Here is a 21254-nt window from a genome sequence, read left to right on the forward strand (position 1 = left end):
TGTTTCAAATATTTGTGCAAACAGTTTGGAAGAAGAGAAACAATACAGCCTACCTAGTATGTTAACCAAGAAACAGTATAAGAGATCCTCCTGAGGTCTCAGCACTAGTATACAATTTGATCTAACAGAACAAAAGATTTGTCTAGGACCATGCACAAAATGCCCTTTTTGACCTTTGAAAGCAAGGTAACTATCCTGTGTGTGCCCATCTAAAAGTGGTTCCATCGTATTAAAAGGAACCTGACTTCAGGGCTGAACCCCACCAACTAACATGCTTCTGTGCAATCAGAGTACCCTTGCTGATCACAGAGTCAGGACAGGAGGTGACCAAAGGCAAGGCACAGTCCTTGAAGTCAGGCCCTTACTAACAAAATTAAACTGTTTTCAGAAAGACATATGAGGAAGGTTTTGTAGCAGGCATTTTATGGCATCTACTCTGAAAAAGGGCTTTTAGGTTTGGCTGAGGCAGTATATATGGTGGCTGAATAGTAAGATCTAAACAGTATTGTCAATTGATTTCTGAATCCCGAACCTGCAAAAGAGCCTGTTGTCCAAAGCAGATAATTTGTTATATTATGAGAAATCCATAATTCAGGGATGATCAGTGATCACTACAGAATCATTACTGATTTGAAAGTATCTGTAACCCTAACAAAAAAAAAGTAAAGTGATCTTCTGTTCTCTTGTAACCTGCCCCTCTCTAAGCTGTAAAAAACCTGGCTGATCCTGCCACTTTCTGCCCCCCCCCCCCTGTCCTGACCATGATAATCATGGCTCCTGAGCCATGACTACCATGGTCAGTTAAGCATGCCTCCGTCATCCGCAGCTCTCCTCTGTCCCCCTCACCCTTCCCTCCCTGCCTGCCTGTCAGCTCTGTGTCTTGCCCCCCGCCCTCCTGTCGCGATCGGTAGTTAAAAAAAAGTTTAATAATTGCCACTGGCAGCCCCTCTGTTTTATCCAGGGATAAAGCACTGTATAAGTGTTTTTTTATAAATGAAGTCTCTAAATACCTTTTTTGCAGCTACATTCAGGCCGAACACGTGACTCCCGGGCACTCTGCTACTTCGATCCAGGGCTACAGCAGGAAGGGCCGGGTAGCCACGTGATCTCCCCGGCTGACATCAGAGAGAGGTCTTGGCCCCTCCCGCTGTAGCCCTGGATCGGAGTAGCAGAGCAGCCAGGAGTCACGTGACCGGCCTGAATGTAGCTGCAAAAAAGGTATTTAGAGGCTTGGTTTAAAAAAACACTTACACAGTGCATTATCCCTGGATAAAACAGAGGGCCTGCCAGTGAAAGGGGTTTGAAAGGTAACAACCACTTTAAATGCATTCACAAAGTGAGAATTACAAAATGTCCCCTCCCTCCCCCCAAAAAAGAAATTCGCAACACTATTTTGTTACAAATAACCTTAACATTTCAATCTGTACTTATTGTAATTTATGTTGATGATCAAAAATCCATTGCTTTCTTGCAATATGGCCAGCTGGGAGTGATCTGCAAGCTGCACTATCCCAGAAATATTTCCAGCCTGAGATTGCCTCACTGCTTTGCACAGAAACCTGGCGCAAATTTCAAATCAAATTCAGGGACCTCCTGCAATAGGAGATTAATTTTTTGACCACATACTATCCGAGGCTCTAAAAGGGATACAGACATTGCAGCTTTTCAGCAGAGATTGCTCAGATGATCACAAAAAATGCAGACCTCCCAATTACAATCAACAATATAACCCTGAAAATTCTGATGCACCAACTAGTCTACAGCTTAAAAAAATGACAGTAAAAGGATAAGAAAATAATAGAGCATAGCAAAGTGACCTCTATAACAGGAGATTGCAGTAAAGATCTCACTTCATCAGTCAAAGTCTTGGCTGAGATCTTCTTGCGACGTGTAACAGGATTACGATCATCATTCACCTCATAATCTTCTTCATTCATCCACTCATTGAAGGAGTCTGTATCTAGAATCCATTTGGCATGCACCTACACAAGGAAAACAATTTATGAATAATTTGCTGTCTTAAGTTAAAATGGAACTCCAGCTAAAGTCTCTTTTGTACTTACAATAGAGTGGGCAAAGCGTCTAATCTCTGTCGAGTTTTTACCTGTGTTTAGGTGCCTAGTGAGATTTCCATTTACTTCATCTCCCAATAACTACTGACACTGGGAGGGAAGGAATCTCCCTGAAAGCAGCACTGCAACCGCAAGAAATCGCCCTGCACCTTGCACAGCAAGAGAAAGGAATCACCTTGACAGAAGCACAGCAAGGGAAGAAACTCTCCCTGAAACCAGCACAGCACATTAGGAAATCTCCCTGACACCAACATTTTAAGTGAAAAGAACCTTCCTAAGAGCAGCACAGAAAGGCCCCTTTCACACTGGAGCTGTGGGGGCGTCGGCGGTACAACAGCGCTATTTTTAGCGCTGCTGTACCGTCGTTCTTGTAGCTGTATTCGGCCGCTAGCGGTGCGGTTTTAACCCCCGCTGGCGGCCGAAAAAGGGTTAAAATCCCTCGTACAGCGCGGCTATAGCCGCGGTATTGCCGCGCTGTCCCATTGATTTCAATGGGCAGGAGCGGTTTAGGAGCGGTGAATACACCGCTCCTTCACCGCTCCAAAAAAGCGGTTTGCAGGACTTTTTTCACCGCCCTGCCTGCGCACCGCTTCAGCGGAGGCTGTTTAGGGGCGGTTTGCAGGCGGTATTTTTAGCACAATACTGCCTGCAAACCGCCCCAGTGTGAAAGGGGTCTTAAGGAAGGGAATCTTCTTGACACCAGCAAGGCAAGTGGAGGGAATCTTTGTGACACCAGCACAAGGGAAAGTACTTTCCCTAAAACCAGCACAACAAGAGAAGGAAAAAACTATGACACCAGCACAGCAAGGGAAGCGAATCCCCCAACACCAGTACAGTGAGAGAAAGAAATCCCCCTGACACCAGCACAGCAAGGGAAGAGAATCTCTCTGTCACCAGCACAGTATGGGAAGAAAATCTCTGTCACTAGCACAGCATAGGAAAGGAATCTTCCTACCACAAGCACAACAAGGGAAAAGAATAATCCCTGACACCAGCAAAGCAGGGTAAGAGAATCTCCTTGACATCAGCACAACAAGGAAAGAGAATCTTCCTGACACCAGCAAAGCATAGGGGGAGAATCTTCATGACACTAGTATAGCAAGAGAAAGGAATCTCTCAACACCAACACAGCAAGGGGGAAGTAATATCCATCACACCAGTCAAGCAAGGGAAAGAAATCTACCTGACACCAACACAGCATAGCAAAAAAAAAAAAAAAATCACAAAGACAGCAGTACAGCAAGGGAAAATAATCCCCAGACACCAGCACAGCAAGAGAGAAGTTGAGAGCAAAAGGGTGGGACATTGAGTGAAGCACTGGGTTGAATAGAATACAATGGTGGATATTAAGAAGTTTAATAATCTGTAAATACATGATTACATACATTTATTCCATATATATAGAAACACATACTGAACACTGAAATAGTGGGATACACGGCATCTGGTAGTTAGACGTGCTTTGTGGCTTGGTGCTGCATCAGGAGCAAGCACGTGGTTTGTCTAAAGTAGGGAATAATAGCGAATTTAATAACTTGTATCAATAGAGGGGGAGGAAGATTAGGGAAACCCACCTATAAATCACTTACAAGTGGGTATGCAGTCGTAGGCGTAATGTCAGAGATCACCAGCCTCCCAAAAAAAGCATCAGGTTCGGGAGCAGAGGAGGCACATCTAGCTGCGGCACACATCACGGGCAGCAACCCAGGTGGACCCAGGCACACAGAGCACTCCTAAAGTGAATATGTGACAGCAAATTTAGTGAATTGACCAAATAAGTGTGTGTGTATATAGAAATTATGTGAAGGGGATGTAATGAGAGTGAGGACAGTGCTAAATAGTGAAACTGGTGCAAGTAAGGGGGGGGGGCTAGTATTGGTAAATGGACAGGCGTGAGGGTGGACAGCCATGGTGAGAGGTTGCCACTAAGACAGAGGAAATGGGTCAGAATCCAGGATAAGCAGAGGATCTATTGTGTATGAGAGCCCTGAGCGTCCCGTCCGGTTACTGGCACCTCCCTCACCTCACGGAGCTCGTGTGACGTTGGGGGTGGTCCCACGGTGGCTGCACCAGTGGGACCAGGACACTCATACACATTAGATCCTCTGCTTATCCTGGATCATGACCCATTTTCCTCCTTTTCTCCGCACCAGGTAATTCCCTACACGCAGTAGTCACTCTGTATTTTGGTTCCTTTCCACATTACTCTCTCCCTCAGGTGTCTTGGTGACAACCTCTCACCATGGCTGTCAACCCTCACTCCTGTCCATTTACCCACACTAGCCCCCCCTCCTCTCCCCCTTCCCTTACTTGCACCAGTTTCACCATTTAGTACTGTCCTCACTGTCATTACATCCCCCTTCACATAGTTTCTATACACACACACACACTTATTTAGGCAATTCACTAAATTTGCTGTCACATATTCACTTTAGGAGCGCTCTGTGTGCCCGGGTCCACCTGGGTTTCTGCTCATGATGTGTGCCGCCACTGAATGTGCCTCCTCAGCTCCAGACCCTGGTGCTTTTTTGGGTGGCCGGTGATCTCTGACATTACGCCTACGATTGCATACACACTTGTAAGTGATTTATAGGTGGGTTTCCCTAAACTTCCTCCCCCTCTATTGATACAAATTATTTAATTAGTGGGAATGCTTTAGCAGTCCCACTATTGTTATTCGATTTTATTTAGTGGGACTGCTTTAGCAGTCCCACTATTGTTATTCGATTTTATTTATTAGTGGGACTGCTTTAGCAGTCCCACTATTGTTATTCGATTTTATTTATTTTTAATTTTTAATTTTAATTATATTATTCCGTACGTTTTTTGGTTCTGCGTAACTTCTGCATACTTTCAGCTATTAAAACCATTCAACTATTAAAATGTTCGTCTCTTTTAGCTGAGGTGTGCTCTTTTTCAACTTTTTTTCTACCATTTATACTTTTTAAAATATTAAGCTGTTTAACACGTTTTTTTAACATTGAAGTCAATGGGAGCATGCTTGAAATCCTTAAATTCTTCTTCCGCTCCCAAAAGTTTCAGCTCCTTCATACTTTCACCTAGAGACACCAAACAAACTTTAAAATGTTCACAAAATATTCAGCTATCTGGTTATATCTTTTTAGTTTGATATCTTTTACAGTTTTAGAGAAAAAGCTTTTTGTTTAGAGGTCATTTCAGGAAATTTTAGCCATTAATCAGAGTGTACTGTGTTTGTTTTGTTGCCATGGTTACCAAAGCTTCTGTTATACACAGGGGGGAGGTGGCTGGAGCATCTCAGCTCTGATTACAGAGCCCGGGGGAGGGGACAGACACACCATGTACTGATTTATAATAGAGGAATATGATGGGGCAGTTTTGATGGGGCAATTCTGATGGGGCAGTTTTGATGGTGGCAATATGATGGGGCAGTTTTGATGGGGACAATTTTTCTGGAGCAGTTTTAAAGGTGGCAATATGATGGGGCAGTTTTGATGGTGGCAATATGATGGGGGCAGTTTTGATGGGGCAATTCTGATGGGGCAGTCTTGATGGTGGCAATATGACGGGGCAGTTTTGATGGGGCAATTCTGATGGGGCAGTTTTGATGGTGGCAATATGATGGGGCAGTTTTGGTAAGGCAATTCTGATGGGGCAGTTTTGATGGGGCAATTTTGATGGGGGCAATATGATGGGGCAGTTTTGATGGGGCAATTCTGATGGGGCAGTTTTGATGGGGGCAATATGATGGGGCAGTTTTGATGGGGACAATTTTGATGGGGCAATTCTAATGGGGCAGTTTTGATGGCAATATGATGGGGGCAGTTTTGATGGTGGCAATATGATGGGGCAGTTTTGATGGTGGTAATATGATGAGGCAATTCTGATGGTGGCAATATGATGGGACAATTTTGATGGGGCAGTTTTATTGGGGACAATTTTGATGGGGCAATTCTGATGGGGCAGTTTTGATGGCAGTATGATGGGGCAGTTTTGATGGCGGCCATTTTAGCAATTTAGCTATTCAGCATTCCCACGCATTTTCCCCAGGAAATGCATTTTCTAGTTTATTTTTAATTTTATTCCGTACGTTTTTTGGTTTTGCGTAACTTCTGCATACTTTCAGCTATTAAAACCATTCAACTATTAAAATGTTCGTCTCTTTTAGCTGATGTGTGCTCTTTTTCAACTTTTTTTCTACCATTTATACTTTTTAAAATATTAAGCTTTTTAAACACTTTTTTTTAACATTGAAGTCAATGGGAGCATGCTTCAGATCCTTAAATTCTTCTTCCGCTCCCAAAAGTTTCAGCTCCTTCATACTTTCACCTACAGACGCCAAACAAACTTTAAAATGTTCACAAAATATTCAGCTATCTGGCTATATCTTTTCAGTTTGATATCTTTTACAGTTTTTGTGAAAAAGCTTTTTATTTAGAGGTCATTTCAGGAAATTTTAGCCATTAATCAGAGTGTACTGTGTTTGTTTTGTTGCCATGGTTACCAAAGCTTCTGTTATACACAGGGGGGGAGGTGGCTGGAGCATCTCAGCTCTGATTACAGGGCCTGGGGGAGGGGACAGACACACCATGTACTGATTTATAATAGAGGAATATGATGGGGCAGTTTTGATGGGACAATTCTGATGGGGCAGTTTTGATGGTGGCAATATGATGGGGCTGTTTTGAAGGAGCAATTCTGATGGGGCAGTTTTGATGGGGCAGTTTTGATGGTGGCAATTCTGATGGGGCAGTTTTGATGGTGGCAATATGATGGGGCAGTTGTGATGGGGACAATTTTAATGGAGCAGTTTTAAAGGTGGCAATATGATGGGGCAGTTTTGATGGGGGCATTTGTGATGGTGGCAATATGATGGGGCAGTATTGATGATGACAATTTTTATGGGGCAATTCTGATGGGGCAGTTTTGATGGCAATATGATGGGGCAGTTTTGCTGGGGGCCATTTTAGCAATTTAGCTATTCAGCATTCCCAGGTGGGGGGGGGAGGTGGCTGGAGCATCTCAGCTCTCATTACAGAGCCTGGGGGAGAGGACAGACACACCATGTACTGATTTATAATAGAGGAAAATGATGGGGCAGTTTTGATGGTGGCAATATGATGGGGCAGTTTTGATGGGACAATTCTGATGGGGCAGTTTTGATGGTGGCAATATGATGGGGCAGTTTTGATGGGCCAATTCTGATGGGGCAGTTTTGATGGGGCAATTCTGATGGGGCAATTCTGATGGGGCAGTTTTGATGGGGCAGTTTTGATGGCAATATGATGGAGGCAGTTTTGATGGTGGCAACATGATGGGGCAGTTTTGATGGTGGCAATATGATGGGGCAGTTTTGATGGGGCAATTCTAATGGGGCAGTTTTGATGGGGCAATTCTGATGGGGCAGTTTTGATGGTGGCAATATGATGGGGCAGTTTTGATGGGGACAATTTTTATGGAGCAGTTTTAAAGGTGGCAATATGATGGAGCAGTTTTGATGGGGGCAGTTTTGATGGTGGCAATATGATGGGGCAGTTTTGATAGTGCAATTCTGATGGGGCAGTTTTCATGGTGGCAATATGATGGGGCAGTTTTGATGGGGACAATTTTAATGGAGCAGTTTTAAAGGTGGCAATATGATGGGGCAGTTTTGATGGGGGCAGTTTTGATGGGGGCAATATGATGGGGCAGTTTTGATGGGGCAATTCTGATGGGGCAGTTTTGATGGTGGCAATATGATGGGGCAGTTTTAATGGGGACAATTTTGATGGGGCCATTCTGATGGGGCAGATTTGATGGCAGTATGATGGGGCAGTTTTGATGGCGGCCGTTTTAGCAATTTAGCTATTCAGCATTCCCACGCATTTTCCCCAGGAAATGCATTTTCTAGTTAGTGGGACTGCTTTAGCAGTCCCACTATTGTTATTTGATTTTATTTATTTTTCATTTTAATCTTAATAATTTTATTCCGTACGTTTTTTGGTTCTGCGTAACTTCTGCATACTTTCAGCTATTAAAACCATTCAACTATTAAAATGTTCGTCTCTTTTAGCTGATGTGTGCTCTTTTTCAACTTTTTTTCTACCATTTATACTTTTTAAAATATTAAGCTTTTTAACACTTTTTTTTAACATTGAAGTCAATGGGAGCATGCTTGAAATCCTTAAATTCTTCTTCCGCTCCCAAAAGTTTCAGCTCCTTCATACTTTCACCTAGAGACACCAAACAAACTTTAAAATGTTCACAAAATATTCAGCTATCTGGCTATATCTTTTCAGTTTGATATCTTTTACAGTTTTTGAGAAAAAGCTTTTTGTTTAGAGGTAATTTCAGGAAATTTTAGCCATTAATCAGTGTACTGTGTTTGTTTTGTTGCCATGGTTACCAAAGCTTCTGTTATACACAGGGGGGGAGGTGGCTGGAGCATCTCAGCTCTGATTACAGAGCCCGGGGGAGGGGACAGACACACCATGTACTGATTTATAATAGAGGAATATGATGGGGCAGTTTTGATGGGGCAATTCTAATGGGGCAGTTTTGATGGTGGCAATATGATGGGGCAGTTTTGATGGGGCAATTCTGATTGGGCAGTTTTGATGGTGGCAATATGATGGGGCAGTTTTGATGGGGACAATTTTTATGGAGCAGTTTTAAAGGTGGCAATATGATGGGGCAATTCTGATGGGGCAGTTTTGATGGTGGCTTTATGATGGGGCAGTTTTGATGGGGACAATTTTGATGGGGCAATTCTAATGGGGCAGTTTTGATGGCAATATGATGGGGGCAGTTTTGATGGTGGCAATATGATGGGGCAGTTTTGATGGTGGTAATATGATGGGGCAATTCTGATGGGGCAGTTTTGATGGTGGCAATATGATGGGGCAGTTTTGATGGGGCAATTCTGATGGTGGCAATATGATGGGACAATTTTGATGGAGCAATTCTGATGGGACAGTTTTGATGGTGGCAATATGATGGGGCAGTTTTAATGGCAGTATGATGGGGCAGTTTTGATGGCGGTCATTTTAGCAATTTAGCTATTCAGCATTCCCACGCATTTTCCCCAGGAAATGCATTTTCTAGTTAGTGGGAATGCTTTAGCAGTCCCACTATTGTTATTCGATTTTATTTATTTTTAATTTTAATTTTAATTTTAATAATTTTAAAAAGAAAAAAAGAAAGTAATAAACAATAAAAATCTGACAGGGGCTTTAGCCCTTGCCCACTCAACCCAAAGCAAAAAAATAAGTTATTGTTGAAATTCAATCTTACACAATAACAAGCAGCTGCACAAAACAGGGCACTTTAACCACTTGTCTTTTTTTTTTCTTCACAAACATGTTAAAATCTGCATTTTTTTCCCTGCAAATTAAGTTAAAGCACCAAACAAATGATATGTTTTCTGAAAGCAAAGGTCCTGTGGAATAAAATGTGTCAGTTGCAAATTTATATGTCACATTATATTTGCACAACTGTTTACCAAATGCATAATTCACTTTCAATAGATTTTTATTGAAAATTTTAAAGTACAAAACATGGCGTAAAAAGACTTTTTGTAATTGCCAAGATGTTAGCCAGCTGGAATGTAGCTGCTGAGGATGCGATAACATCCAACAGTATTAATAGCATATTAATAAACAAAACTTGTAGCCTGCAAGTTATAAGAGGTATCAATAAGCTAGGTACAAATGAATATTTTCAGGAAAAAAATAAACACTATACAGTGTGATTCATGAAGTAGCATACAGTTAAAACGCACTATAAAACAAGAACAATGTAAGATTTTTCATGTTTCCTGTCACAGAATTGTAGGGTAATGTTTCAAGTTTTTTAGAGACAGTCACAGATGTTCTATGTGTGCACCCTTAGTTACACGATACATCGAGCTGGTAATCCATTTCTGCCCAAACGCGTGAAGATATCTGATTCAAGTGCAGTGATATGCTGTTTCAGCTCCGCTAGATCAACAGGAAGGGAAGGGGTGAATACCTTTGTCCTTTATGTACCCCCCACAGGAAAAAGTCACAAGATGTTAGGTCAGGACTTCTAGGTGGCCATTGGGTCAGTGGCATGTCGTAGTACGCAGGTTGTTCAATCCATCAGCGAGGAAGATGTTCATCGAGGTAACCTCGCACGTCGCCTGACCAGTGTGGTGATGCACCATCCAATTAGAGAATAAAGTTGTCACTGCCGTCCTGCAACTGTGGCATCAACCAAAGACTTAACATATCCAGAAAAGAGCCTCCTGTGACAGTTGTCTTGTGAAAAAAAAAAAAGGGCTGTACACTTTCTTTTTGGATACAGCACAGAACACATTTACCTTAGGGGAATCTCGCACTGCAAATCTGGGATTCTCCGTTCCCCAAAAGTGAACATTTTGCTTGTTTACTTGACCACTAACATAAAATGTAGCTTCATCAGTGAAAACTAAATGATCAGCAAAATCGTCATTTTCAAAACGGTGCTGCATTTCGGCACAAAATTCAAAGCGCTTTGTCTTGTCAAGGTCAGTGAGATTTTGCAATATCTGCACTTTGTATGGAATCATTTTCAGCTTCTTTCTCAAAATTCTCCAGACAGTGGGCTGAGAAATCTGCCTTTCATGACTCACCCTCCACGTTGATTTTCCTGGGCTTCATTGAATGGTGGTGCAAACACTATCGACGACTTCTTCCGATACACGCGTTCTCTGCAGCAGAGAATGACATTTTCCGAACCGAATTTGGGGCCCTGTATCTCGGGGCCACTTGGTGCTAGGAACCCCAAATTTGGTGTGCAAACCCAGTGGAACTACAACATATCCAAAGCTGGGGTTCTTAGCACCAAGCGGCCCTGAGATACGGGGCCTCAAAGTCAGTTTGGAAAATGTCATTCTCTGCTGCAGGAAAGTGCTTGACACTTTCCGAACCGACTTTGGGGCCCCATATCTCGGAACCCCAGCTTTGGATAATGTTGTAGTGCTAGTTCCACTGGGTTTGCACACCGAATTTGGGGTTCCTAGCACCAAGTGGCCTCGAGATACAGGGCCCCAAAGTCGGTCAACTGTGTCCACCTGCAGCAATGTCATTTCGGGACCCTTCGGGTCCAGAGACCCCAAATTTTGGCCGCAGCTAGGGTGCATCTAGAAACCCTTAACTACCGAGTTTGAAGTTCGGGGGACCTATGGCTGCAAATGGGCACAGTGGGGTATGCAAATGGGCACAGTGAGGCTCCAAATGGGCATTGTTGACCCTCTTTTCCACTTACAGTAGCTGCGCATTTCTCACCCTAGGCTTATAAGAAGTTTTCCCAGTTTTTTGTGGTAAAATTAGGTGCCACGGCTTATATTCGGGTATATACAGTAGTTGTTTTGCCTGGAGTTCATCTTTAACCAGTCAAATGATCAACTTACAACAATGTAAAATGACAAACTACTGTTGCAAGCACACAACCTTCAGATAAAAAGTCTGATTTACCTTGCGTGGCTTTTCTGCGGTAGGTGCATCTTCCACTGGAGCTTCAATCTCACTTGCAGGGATCCAAGTGTCATAACTAAGAGGAAAAATGCACGTGTCCATTAATAGTTGTTAAAATGTGATTCCCAGTAACACAGAGAAAACAAACTAGATAAGACATGAGAGATGGGTCTGTGGTAGGGGTGTTGAATATAATCGTAGCATCAATGCATCGCGATTCGGGTGTCCACGATGCGACATCGATGCTATGACCAGCAGAATTGATTAACGGGTGATATCATCCCGAATTGCCCCGCCCCTCCTGGGAGAGCGCACCCATCCTATGCTACTTACACGTTTTAAACTGTGTCTTATTGAATCCCCCTCTTATAGTACATTAAGTGCCCCACTATATATGCCTTTTAAAAAATATGTAGCTATATACATTTCAGACTGTCCCTTGGCACTCATGACTGCCCAGTGCGCCGCTCTTCTCCCGATCTGACAGCTACAGCGGGCGGGGCTGACGTCAGCCGAGAGGAGAGCAGCAAGCAGCGAGCCGGCAGTCTGTCACATGAGCGCCAAGGGACAGTCCGAAATGCGGTATATAGCTACATATTTTTTAAAAGGCATGTACATTGGGGCAACTAATGTACTGTAAGAGGGGATTCAATAAGACACAGTTAGTTTAACACGTGTAAGCAGAGTACATATGGGTTTGTACTCTGCTTACAACTCCTACTGGCCCCGTGCTGAGAGTTCAGCTCCATCTTCCCCGTTCACACCTTCCATTGTGTTAACTCCTAGTGTGCTGGATTGTGCAACAGGGAAGCCGAGGGGAGCTCCCAACACGGAACCAGTATGGTGAACTTCACAGATCTGTTTGTCAGCCTTGGATTCCATCAATCCTGTCCTTCCTGCAACAGTGTGTTTTTCTACTATGTGAATGCCTGTACCCTTCCTTTGATTCTTCCATCTTTCAGCCCCCCTCACCACCAACATTTTTATCTGTCCATCCTTCCGTTCTTGTCCAACAGATTCCTCCATCTCCATCCCCAGACTTTCCTATCCTTCTGTTCCTGTCCACGGATTCCTTCATCTCCATCCCCAGGCTCTCCCATCCTTCTGTTCCTGTTCACGGATTCCTTCATCTCCATCCCCCAAACTCTCCCATCCTTCTGTTCCTGTCCACGGATTCCTCCATCCCCAGACTATCCCAGGAGACTCTTCCATGTCCTGCTACACGCAGAGAGTGTCCTTTTTTTTTTTTTTAAGCAAATAAAATTTAAAAAATGGACTTCTTCTAAATGCTTAAAATTTTTTTTATGGAAACCATCGTCAGTAACTGTGATGCATCGTGGAATTGAATTGAATTTTTGACCATATAATCGTAATTGAATCGTGAGACCAGTGAAGATGCGCACCTCTAGTCTGTGGGCAACATGAAACACCCCTTGGTCTTAAAGATGGGCAGAATGGAAAACCTTATCTAATCTCCTAGATTGTAAGCTCTAACGAGCAGGGCCCTCTGATTTCTCCTGTACTGAATTGTATTGTAACTGTATTGTCTGCCCTCAAGATGTAAAGCGCAGAACAAACTGTTGGCGCTATATAAATCCTGTATAATAATAATAATCATCACTATTTTTCCGGAGATAAGCCGGCTGTTCCATTATGTTCCTGCTTCATAAGTTTGGACAAATACACTCATCCAAGCTAAGCCTACATGTCTATAAGACAGCCAGCCAAATAAGAATCCTCAGGATGGGATCATGCCTGCACATCTGACCACACTCATTAGTCCCAAACTAATAAATTTTTTTTTCATATTTTGGAACTACACTACCCATTAGAAATGAGCTTTAATTAGTTTCCCAAATTTAATATGGTGAAAACCTAATCCTTCCAGCCTCCTGCGATATCCAAAACTACAGGACTCTGAGCTAAGATACAAGCCTTATGAACTTATGTAAAAGCTGCAAACAAAACAATTTGAGAGCATATTTATAAAGCAGTGAATGAGACATTCATTGCAGTTAAATCATTGTAAATTTTAAACACATGTACCAGGAAGATACAGCTGCAGTGAACGCTTGGTTAAAGTTACATACACATTAAAGCGGTTGTAAAGAATGTTTTTTTCCTCTTGAATTAACATGTTATACACACCTGCTCTGTGCAATGGTATTGCAGAGTGGTGTCTTACCTCGTCTTTTTGGGTCCCCTGCCAGCGCTCTCCACTTCTCCTCATCTTTGTGTGCCCCCATAGCAAGCCGTCACTGTGGGGGCATTAATGTGGAAAGACACGCACAGAGTGGCTTGACCTCACCCCCTCCTTACAATATTTGACTGAAAGCAGCAGGAGCCAATAGCCCCTGCTCCTGCCTGCGTCCCTGTGAGAAGAGGGAGAGAAGACCTGCAGCCGGACATAGCATTGGATTGATACAGGGCTCAAGAAAGTTTATAGGAAGGGTTTTGGGGGGGAGCAAGTAGGAAGACATTTTTACCTTAACGCAAGGAATGCATTAAGGCAAAAAATGTCTTGACTTTAGAACCACTTTAAAAGGGGTTGTAAACCCTCTTTTTTTTAAAATAACAAACATGTCATACTTACCTCCACTGTGCAGTTCGTTTTGCACAGAGTGGACCCGATCCACCTCTTCTAGGGGGCCCCGGCAGCGCTATCAGCTCCTCCCCGCATCGGTAAACCCATTAGAAGAAACGCTCTCCCTGGGGGTTACCGTGCATGCACGTTCCCAAGTCAGACTTCTGCGCCCATGGACACAGAATGCCAGACATGACCCCGCCTCCCGGCGCCGTGTCATTGGATTTGACTGACAGCAGCGGGAGCCAATGACTGAGCTGCTATCAATCTATCCAATCAAGAGCCGAGAAAACGGGCAGAGAGGTAGAGCACGTCTCCGCCATGGAACGACCGGGCTCAGGTGAGTAAAACGGGGGGGGGGGGGGCACGCGCGATCGCGTGCACGAGCGCCAGCATGAGAATTTGTTTGTATAAACACACAAATCACTGTGCTGTCAGAGGAGGGGAGACATGTAGTTTGTTCCTACTAAGTAATGTCTCCTCTCCTACTCAGTCCTATCCCCATACAGTTAGAACACACTGAGGGAACACACATTGATCGCTCCCTAATGTTAACCCCTTTACTACCAGTGACATTTACATAGTAATCAGTGCATTTTTATAGCACTGATCGCTGTATAAATATCAATGGTCCCAAAAATGTGTCAAAAGTGTCTGATCTGTCCGTTGCAATACCGCTGAAAATCGCAAATCGCCGCCATTACTAGTAAAAAAATAAAATTATAATAATTATAATAATAAAAATGCCAAAAATCTTTCCCATAATTTGTAGACACTATAATGTTTGCGCAAACCAATGAAGATACACTTATTGTGATTTTTTTTACCAAAAATATGTAGAAGAATATATATTAGCCTAAATTGATGAAGAATTTTTTTTTTTTTTTTTTTTTAAATTTGGGGATGTTTATTATCACAAAAAGTAAAAAATATTGTTTTTTTTCAAAATGGTCGAGCTTTTTTTGTTTATAGCACAAAAAATAAAAACCACAGAGGTGATCAAATACCACCAAAAGAAAGCTATATTTGTGGGGAAAAAAAGAATGCAAATTTTGCTTGGGTACAACATTGCATGACCGCACAATTGTCAGTTCAAGCGACTCAGTGCCAAATTGTAAAAAGTGCTCAAGAAGAGATAATCTTCTGGGGCTAAAGTGGTTAATGCATAGGATGCATTAAGGTGAAAAAACACGAGGGTTTACAACGCCTTTAATTATTGTCTCTCTAATGAAAACGATCAGGAAAAATATGTTTCATCATCTTAGATTCCAGGAATCATCACTAGCAGCTGCAAGACAATAAATAAGCTTTGCAATAGGAGATATGCAATTGGGGATTATGTTTTTTTTTTTAATAAGTACAGTAAAACCTTGGTTTGAGAGCGTTTTGCAAGATAAGCAAAATTTTTTAATAAATTGTAACTTGATATACAAGCGATGTCTTGATATACAAGTAGTGACATGTCACAACTGAGTATAAAAGAGAAGAGAGGCGCCTCTAAGTGTAGCAATACAGTTACATTTAATGAAGTTACAACATTTAGAAACTCACATGGTTGATGATTAAAACAGGCACATCTAAGTATGCAGGCATCCGGGGTAAAGATGTCCACATAGACCATCCTCATGACCGCCATTGACGTCGTCCCTTCCACACTGCGCTCCACAAGCGGTTCAAGCCTCGCTTTCAGACCTCTCTGCTGCAGGGTAGTATTCCTGGTCATGATTGCAGACAGCTTTACCCCGGATGCCTGTATACTTAGATGTGCCTCTTTTAATCATCAGCCATGTGAGTTGTTAAATGTTGTACCTTCATTAAATGTAACCATATTGCTACACTTACAGGCGCCTCTCTTCTTTTATACTCTGTAGCTCCTGCTGGATTTTGCTTCTAATCCCCTTGTGGCGGCTTTCATTTGTGGATGGACCTTTTTTTGGTTACACAACCTATCACATTGCTATAATCTTTTTATATGGACTATGAACTGAAGGACCTATGAATAAATGGTTGTGGAACGAATCATTTGAATTTCCATTATTTGTTATGGGGAAATTCACTTTGATATACAAGTGCTTTGGATTACAAGCATGCTTCTGGAACAAATTATGCTCGCAATCCAAGGTTTTACTGTAGTCATATTTATCACTGGGCTCTGACAGAAAAGCATGCGACTCACACCATGTGAAAGCCCTAGGCCACAGCACTGTCATTGGGGAGTCTATAGTCCTCTGTAAGCTACAAATCTTATGACTTATAGCTCACACAGGACTTTCCTTTCACTCATTGCACCTGGATAGAAAGGGGAGTACAATAAAGGCAAGTAAATGGGAAGAGGAGGAGAGGGGGGTGGAGGGAGCATGATTAAGATGAACCTGTTGAAAGATGACGTGCAGAAGGTGAAGCAACGAGTTACACAGACGGAACAAAGAATAAGCGCAGTGGAAGATGATCTTAACCCTTTATTAATGCAAGTGAGAGATATGACGGCGGACAAGTCCCAGGAGGCCAAGCTGGGAGATATTGAAGACAGGCTGCAAAGGAACAACCTTAGATTCATAGGATTCCCAGAAGGCATGGAAGGGAAGAATCCTGAGGAGTTCCTGCTGTCCTGGTTCAAGCAAGTATTTGGGTCTGAAAGTTTCTCTCATTTGTTCGCTATTGAACGAGCGCACAGGGTCCCACTAAGAGCCCCCCTCCAGGGAGATATCCCAGACCCATGTTGACGCGCTTTCTATACTTTAGAGATAAAGAAACTATGTTGAGGAAAGCCCGTAATCTGCCTGAATTGATGCACAACAATAACAAGATCTCCATTTTTCCTGAAGCAGCGTCTGAGGGAACGAAGTTTACCATACAGTATGATCTATCCAGCTAAACTACGAGTGGTACACAAGGGACAAACCCAATTCTTTTTATCACCCAAAGAAGCGAACAGATGGTTGGAGTCCCTGGAACAAGGTTAGTGCCTTTGACATTAATACCAGAAAGGGATATTATCCAGAAGAACCCAGGAGGCTTCCTGGACAGAAATGACAAACGTGATTTTTGTACCATGCATCTTGATCATCTGCAAGAATAATCAACAAGCTTGCTAGCTACCGGTTTCCAAGATCCTGCTGAACTTAAGCCAAACAGGGGAACTATTATGAGATCTCCAAGCAACGCGGTCCAGTAAGTGCTCGGCGAACTCTCACATATCTATCCCTAAGGCCTCCTGTCCGGCCGGTACAGGAAGAGTACCCCCCCTTTAGGGAGACTTTTTGCTTTGAAGTTTAGGGTAAAAGTCTGCGGGATGTTCGGGGCTGCAGGCAGGGTGGGGGGAAGGGGAGTTCAACTCACCAGGGATGGTGCTAAGAACAGTTACGTTGTTGGTTTTTTTTTGGTTTTGTTGCTGTTTTTTTTGGTAAATGTTGGGTATCATCTAAATCTAATTTTTCACAAGCGATGGAGAAGGCTGCGCACGGACCACAGGTTCCACATGTGCACGCAAATACTGTTTCAGACAGTTAAAGTTAAAAAGGATGTTAATATATACCTTATAGATAAGTTGTATGATAATACGTATATGCTACCGGGCTGTCTCCGGAGGAAAGTGTTGCAGGGTAATTATGTCAGGCGTTCACGCCTAAGGGGATCTCTACCATCATCGCCCTCCCACAGACTAAGCACTGTTGAAAATATACACCCTATGTATCCTAATGCAGTCTCTTAATCTCCTCTCATGGAACGTGAGAGGGCTAAACTCTGAGATCAAGCGAGCCCTAGTATTCAAATACATTTTAAAACGAAAACCACATATCATATTCCTCCAGGAATCACATGTAGTGGGCTCCAAAACGTTGGCCCTTCACAGAGCCGGTTTCAGTAGAGCATTTCACTCTACGTATTCCAGTTACGCTAGAGGGGTATCTGTGTTGCCAAATCACTTCTATACACTACTAAGACAGTGAAACTAGACCCTATGGGTAGATATGTGGCCTTGGTACTGATCATTAATAATCAAGCTTACACTTTTGTAGCTGTATATATACCACCCCCATTTACAATTAAGGTGTGGGAGGCGATGATGGCGGAGGTGTTACAGATGGCGGAGGGTCCTCTTATTTTAGCTGGAGATCTGAATGCAGTATTATCCCTGGATAAAGACAGACATGGAATGGCTGCGGGGGGGGGGATCCCCATTGGAAACATGTGTAAAGCCCTATGATTTAGTAGAGGCATGGAGGTGGAAACACCCAGATGCCAAGGAATTTTCTTGTTTTTCCCTCTACCTTCAACACCCTTTCCAGGATAGATCTCCGTTTTGTGTCTAGGGAATTGCTGCCGAGGGTGATGGATGCTCAATATCTGCCGGGGGCCATCTCGGATCACTCCCCCATGCTTCTCACCATTGACATGGAGAAACCACGGGGGTATGTGGTGTGGAGGCTGTCCCCCCTGTGGCTTAAGGAGGAGTGCTTCGAGAGGTCCACTGCAGCATCCATCAACAACTTTTGGTTAGAAAATAAAAAAGAGGTGCCGATTGGGGTCACTTGGGACGCTTTCAAAGCCACGCTTCGGGGTTCCACTTCAGGATTGATTAAACAACTCCAATCAGATAGGGGATGGAGGGTTAGGGAGGCGGAGCAGGTGGCCACTGAGTCTGAGGTAGAATATATAAAAAAATCCTACTTCTGACACGTATAGAATATGGAGGTAGAATATAAGACAATTAGACTTAGTGTTAATAGAAAAGACACAGAAGAAATTACTCTACCAAGTGCAACGGATCTTTGAATTCGGGGAGAAAAACAGTAGGCTGTTAGCATACTTGGCCCACTCCCAACAGACTCCAACATCTATCCCACGTATTCTGGACGCGAATATGAAACCATGTACATCACAAATAGACATAGCAGATGCCTTCTTAACATTCTATACAGAATTATATACTTTCAAGGTGGATTATGGGATCGAGGAGGTACGGGAATATTTGGCCCCAATACCCCTACTAGAGCTCACGGAAGAGAGGGCGGGAGAACTGGATAGTCCCTTTACGATTGAAGAGGTTATATCAGCTATTAGGTCCCTAAAACCTAACAAGACCCCTGGTTTGGATGGATTCCCGGTGGAATGGTACGGGACCTATGCAGAAATTTTGTCCCCTAAGCTAGTGGCAATGTATGAGGACGCATATGATAGGGGTATACTACCTGAATCCATGAGAGAAGCATTGTTAGTGTTGATCCCCAAGCCGCACAAGGATCATGATTTATGTGAGTCATACAGACCAATATCTCTTATTAATGTGGACGCAAAAATTCTAGCTAAACTGTTGGCAAAAAGACTGAATAAGGTTATTGCATCTATTATCCATCCTGATCAAACGGGATTCATTCCTGAAAGGTCGACTGCCATAAATTTGAGACGTCTCTTCACTATACTCCAATCAAAAGGTCCAGCCTTGGACACTCGGGTGGTGGTGTCGCTAGACACTCATAAAGCGTTCGATTCCATAGAATGGCCATACTTGATTGCGGTCCTTGGGCGGCTGGGCTTCGGCTCAAAATTCATAAAATGGGTTGAACTTTTATATGCAGAACCCCAGGCTAGACTAAGGATTAACAACACCATTACGAGGCAATTTAAAATAGCTAGGGGCACACGGCAGGGGTGTCCTTTATCACCCCTGCTGTTTGCCCTGGCAATAGAGCCACTAGCAGCTCTGCTGAGAGCAGACAAGCTAATCAGGGGTTGTAAGATTAATGAAAAGGAGGAGAAAACATCTTTATATGCAGATGACATGCTATTATATCTGGAAGAAGCTGAGGGATCACTACATACAGCCCTAGACAGATTCTCTGATTTTGGGAAATATTCCGGGTTCAAAGTGAACTGGAGTAAATCCGTGATACTCCCCCTAGACCCTGCGTATAATCCAGGACTCCCTCCGGAGGTCCCACTGAAAATAGTTAACAAATTTAGATATTTGGGGGTTGAGATCCAGCTACCATTGAGCTTATATATCTATAACCTGGTACCGGTCTGGAGAAGACTAAAAGAGTACACAGACCTGGGCCAAGCTGCCTCTTGGCCTCCTTGGGAGAATTAACATATTTAAAATGATTTACTTGCCCAGGTTTCTGTATCTGCTCTGGCATGCCCTGGTATATGTCACTAAATATGGTTCGCGGACATAAATAAAACAATCTCTTCCTTCCTGTGGGGACCCAAACCAGCTAGAATATCACTGGAGACACTTCACTTACCTATAAGATCGGGAGGGCTGGCTCTGCCAAATCTGCGTTATTATTATCTTGCTGCCCAACTAACACATGCACATTGGTGGGGTTTTCCGAAGATGAATATCGCCTCAGTGGCAACCCAGGCTGCTCAAGTGTACTCATATGAAGCATTGAGCAATATACTTTATAGAAACGGTCTTATCCGGAACAGGGTGCTGATATTTTGAAATTATCATACAAAATATTTCGGCTGTGCAATGCTATAACGGGTGGGTCTAGCCTGGTGGAGTCTCCTAATGCTCCACTATGGCATAACTTGCAGCTTAAAGAAATAGCTAAAGTTCCGGATGGAGCATGCTGGGCAGCATATGGGGTTAAGTATGCCCATCAGCTATTCAAAGACGGAATCTTTAGATCATTTACAGACCTGAAAGGTGAATATGCAATCCCCAATACTTTCTTCTTTAGATATCTTCAGCTACGCCATGCCGCACTGGCTCAATATGGTAGGAGTAAAATAACTCTTACTCCCTCTAAAATGGAAAAAATGATTGCTGAAGAAGATCATGTAAAAATGATCTCTAGATACTATTCGGCTCTGCTGTCACCCTCTACCCCCTGGGTGGAGAGGGTGGCGGCACAGTGGAAGATGGATATACCATCCCTTGGAGAGGAGACATGGCTGGAGGTACTGGATACAATGTTGTCCTCAATGATCTCAGCTAGAGATAAAATGCTTCAATTCAATTATTTACATAGAATTTACTATACACCAGAACGTTTACACAAAATGGGTAGGAGGGAATCCCCGGAATGTCCTCGTTGCAACACAGAGCTGGGGAACTTCTTCCATATGGTATGGCAATGCCCTCGGGTGATGTCATATTGGAAGACAATCCTTACATATATGGAGGAGAAACTTGAGCTTCCAAACATATAT

General features: G+C 43.2%; 1 protein-coding gene across 6 annotated transcripts in view; it reads right to left on the bottom strand.

Moving 5' to 3' along the window:
- The window catches only part of SMARCC2 (SWI/SNF related BAF chromatin remodeling complex subunit C2), a 157013-nt gene that overhangs the window by 102260 nt on the left and 33499 nt on the right, over positions 1–21254 (bottom strand). For 5 of the 6 annotated variants that reach the window (XM_073613986.1, XM_073613985.1, XM_073613984.1 and 2 more), the window contains exons 8-9: positions 11507–11582; positions 1818–1982 (exon numbers count right to left, since the gene is read on the bottom strand). In XM_073613986.1, coding sequence (XP_073470087.1) covers positions 1818–1982; positions 11507–11582 — 241 coding nt within the window. The remainder of the gene's footprint in view (positions 1–1817; positions 1983–11506; positions 11583–21254) is intronic. The other variant, XM_073613982.1, reaches the window with a different exon arrangement.

The sequence above is a fragment of the Aquarana catesbeiana genome, linkage group LG02, assembly GCF_042186555.1.
Source record: "Aquarana catesbeiana isolate 2022-GZ linkage group LG02, ASM4218655v1, whole genome shotgun sequence".
Taxonomy (NCBI): Eukaryota; Metazoa; Chordata; class Amphibia; order Anura; family Ranidae; genus Aquarana; species Aquarana catesbeiana.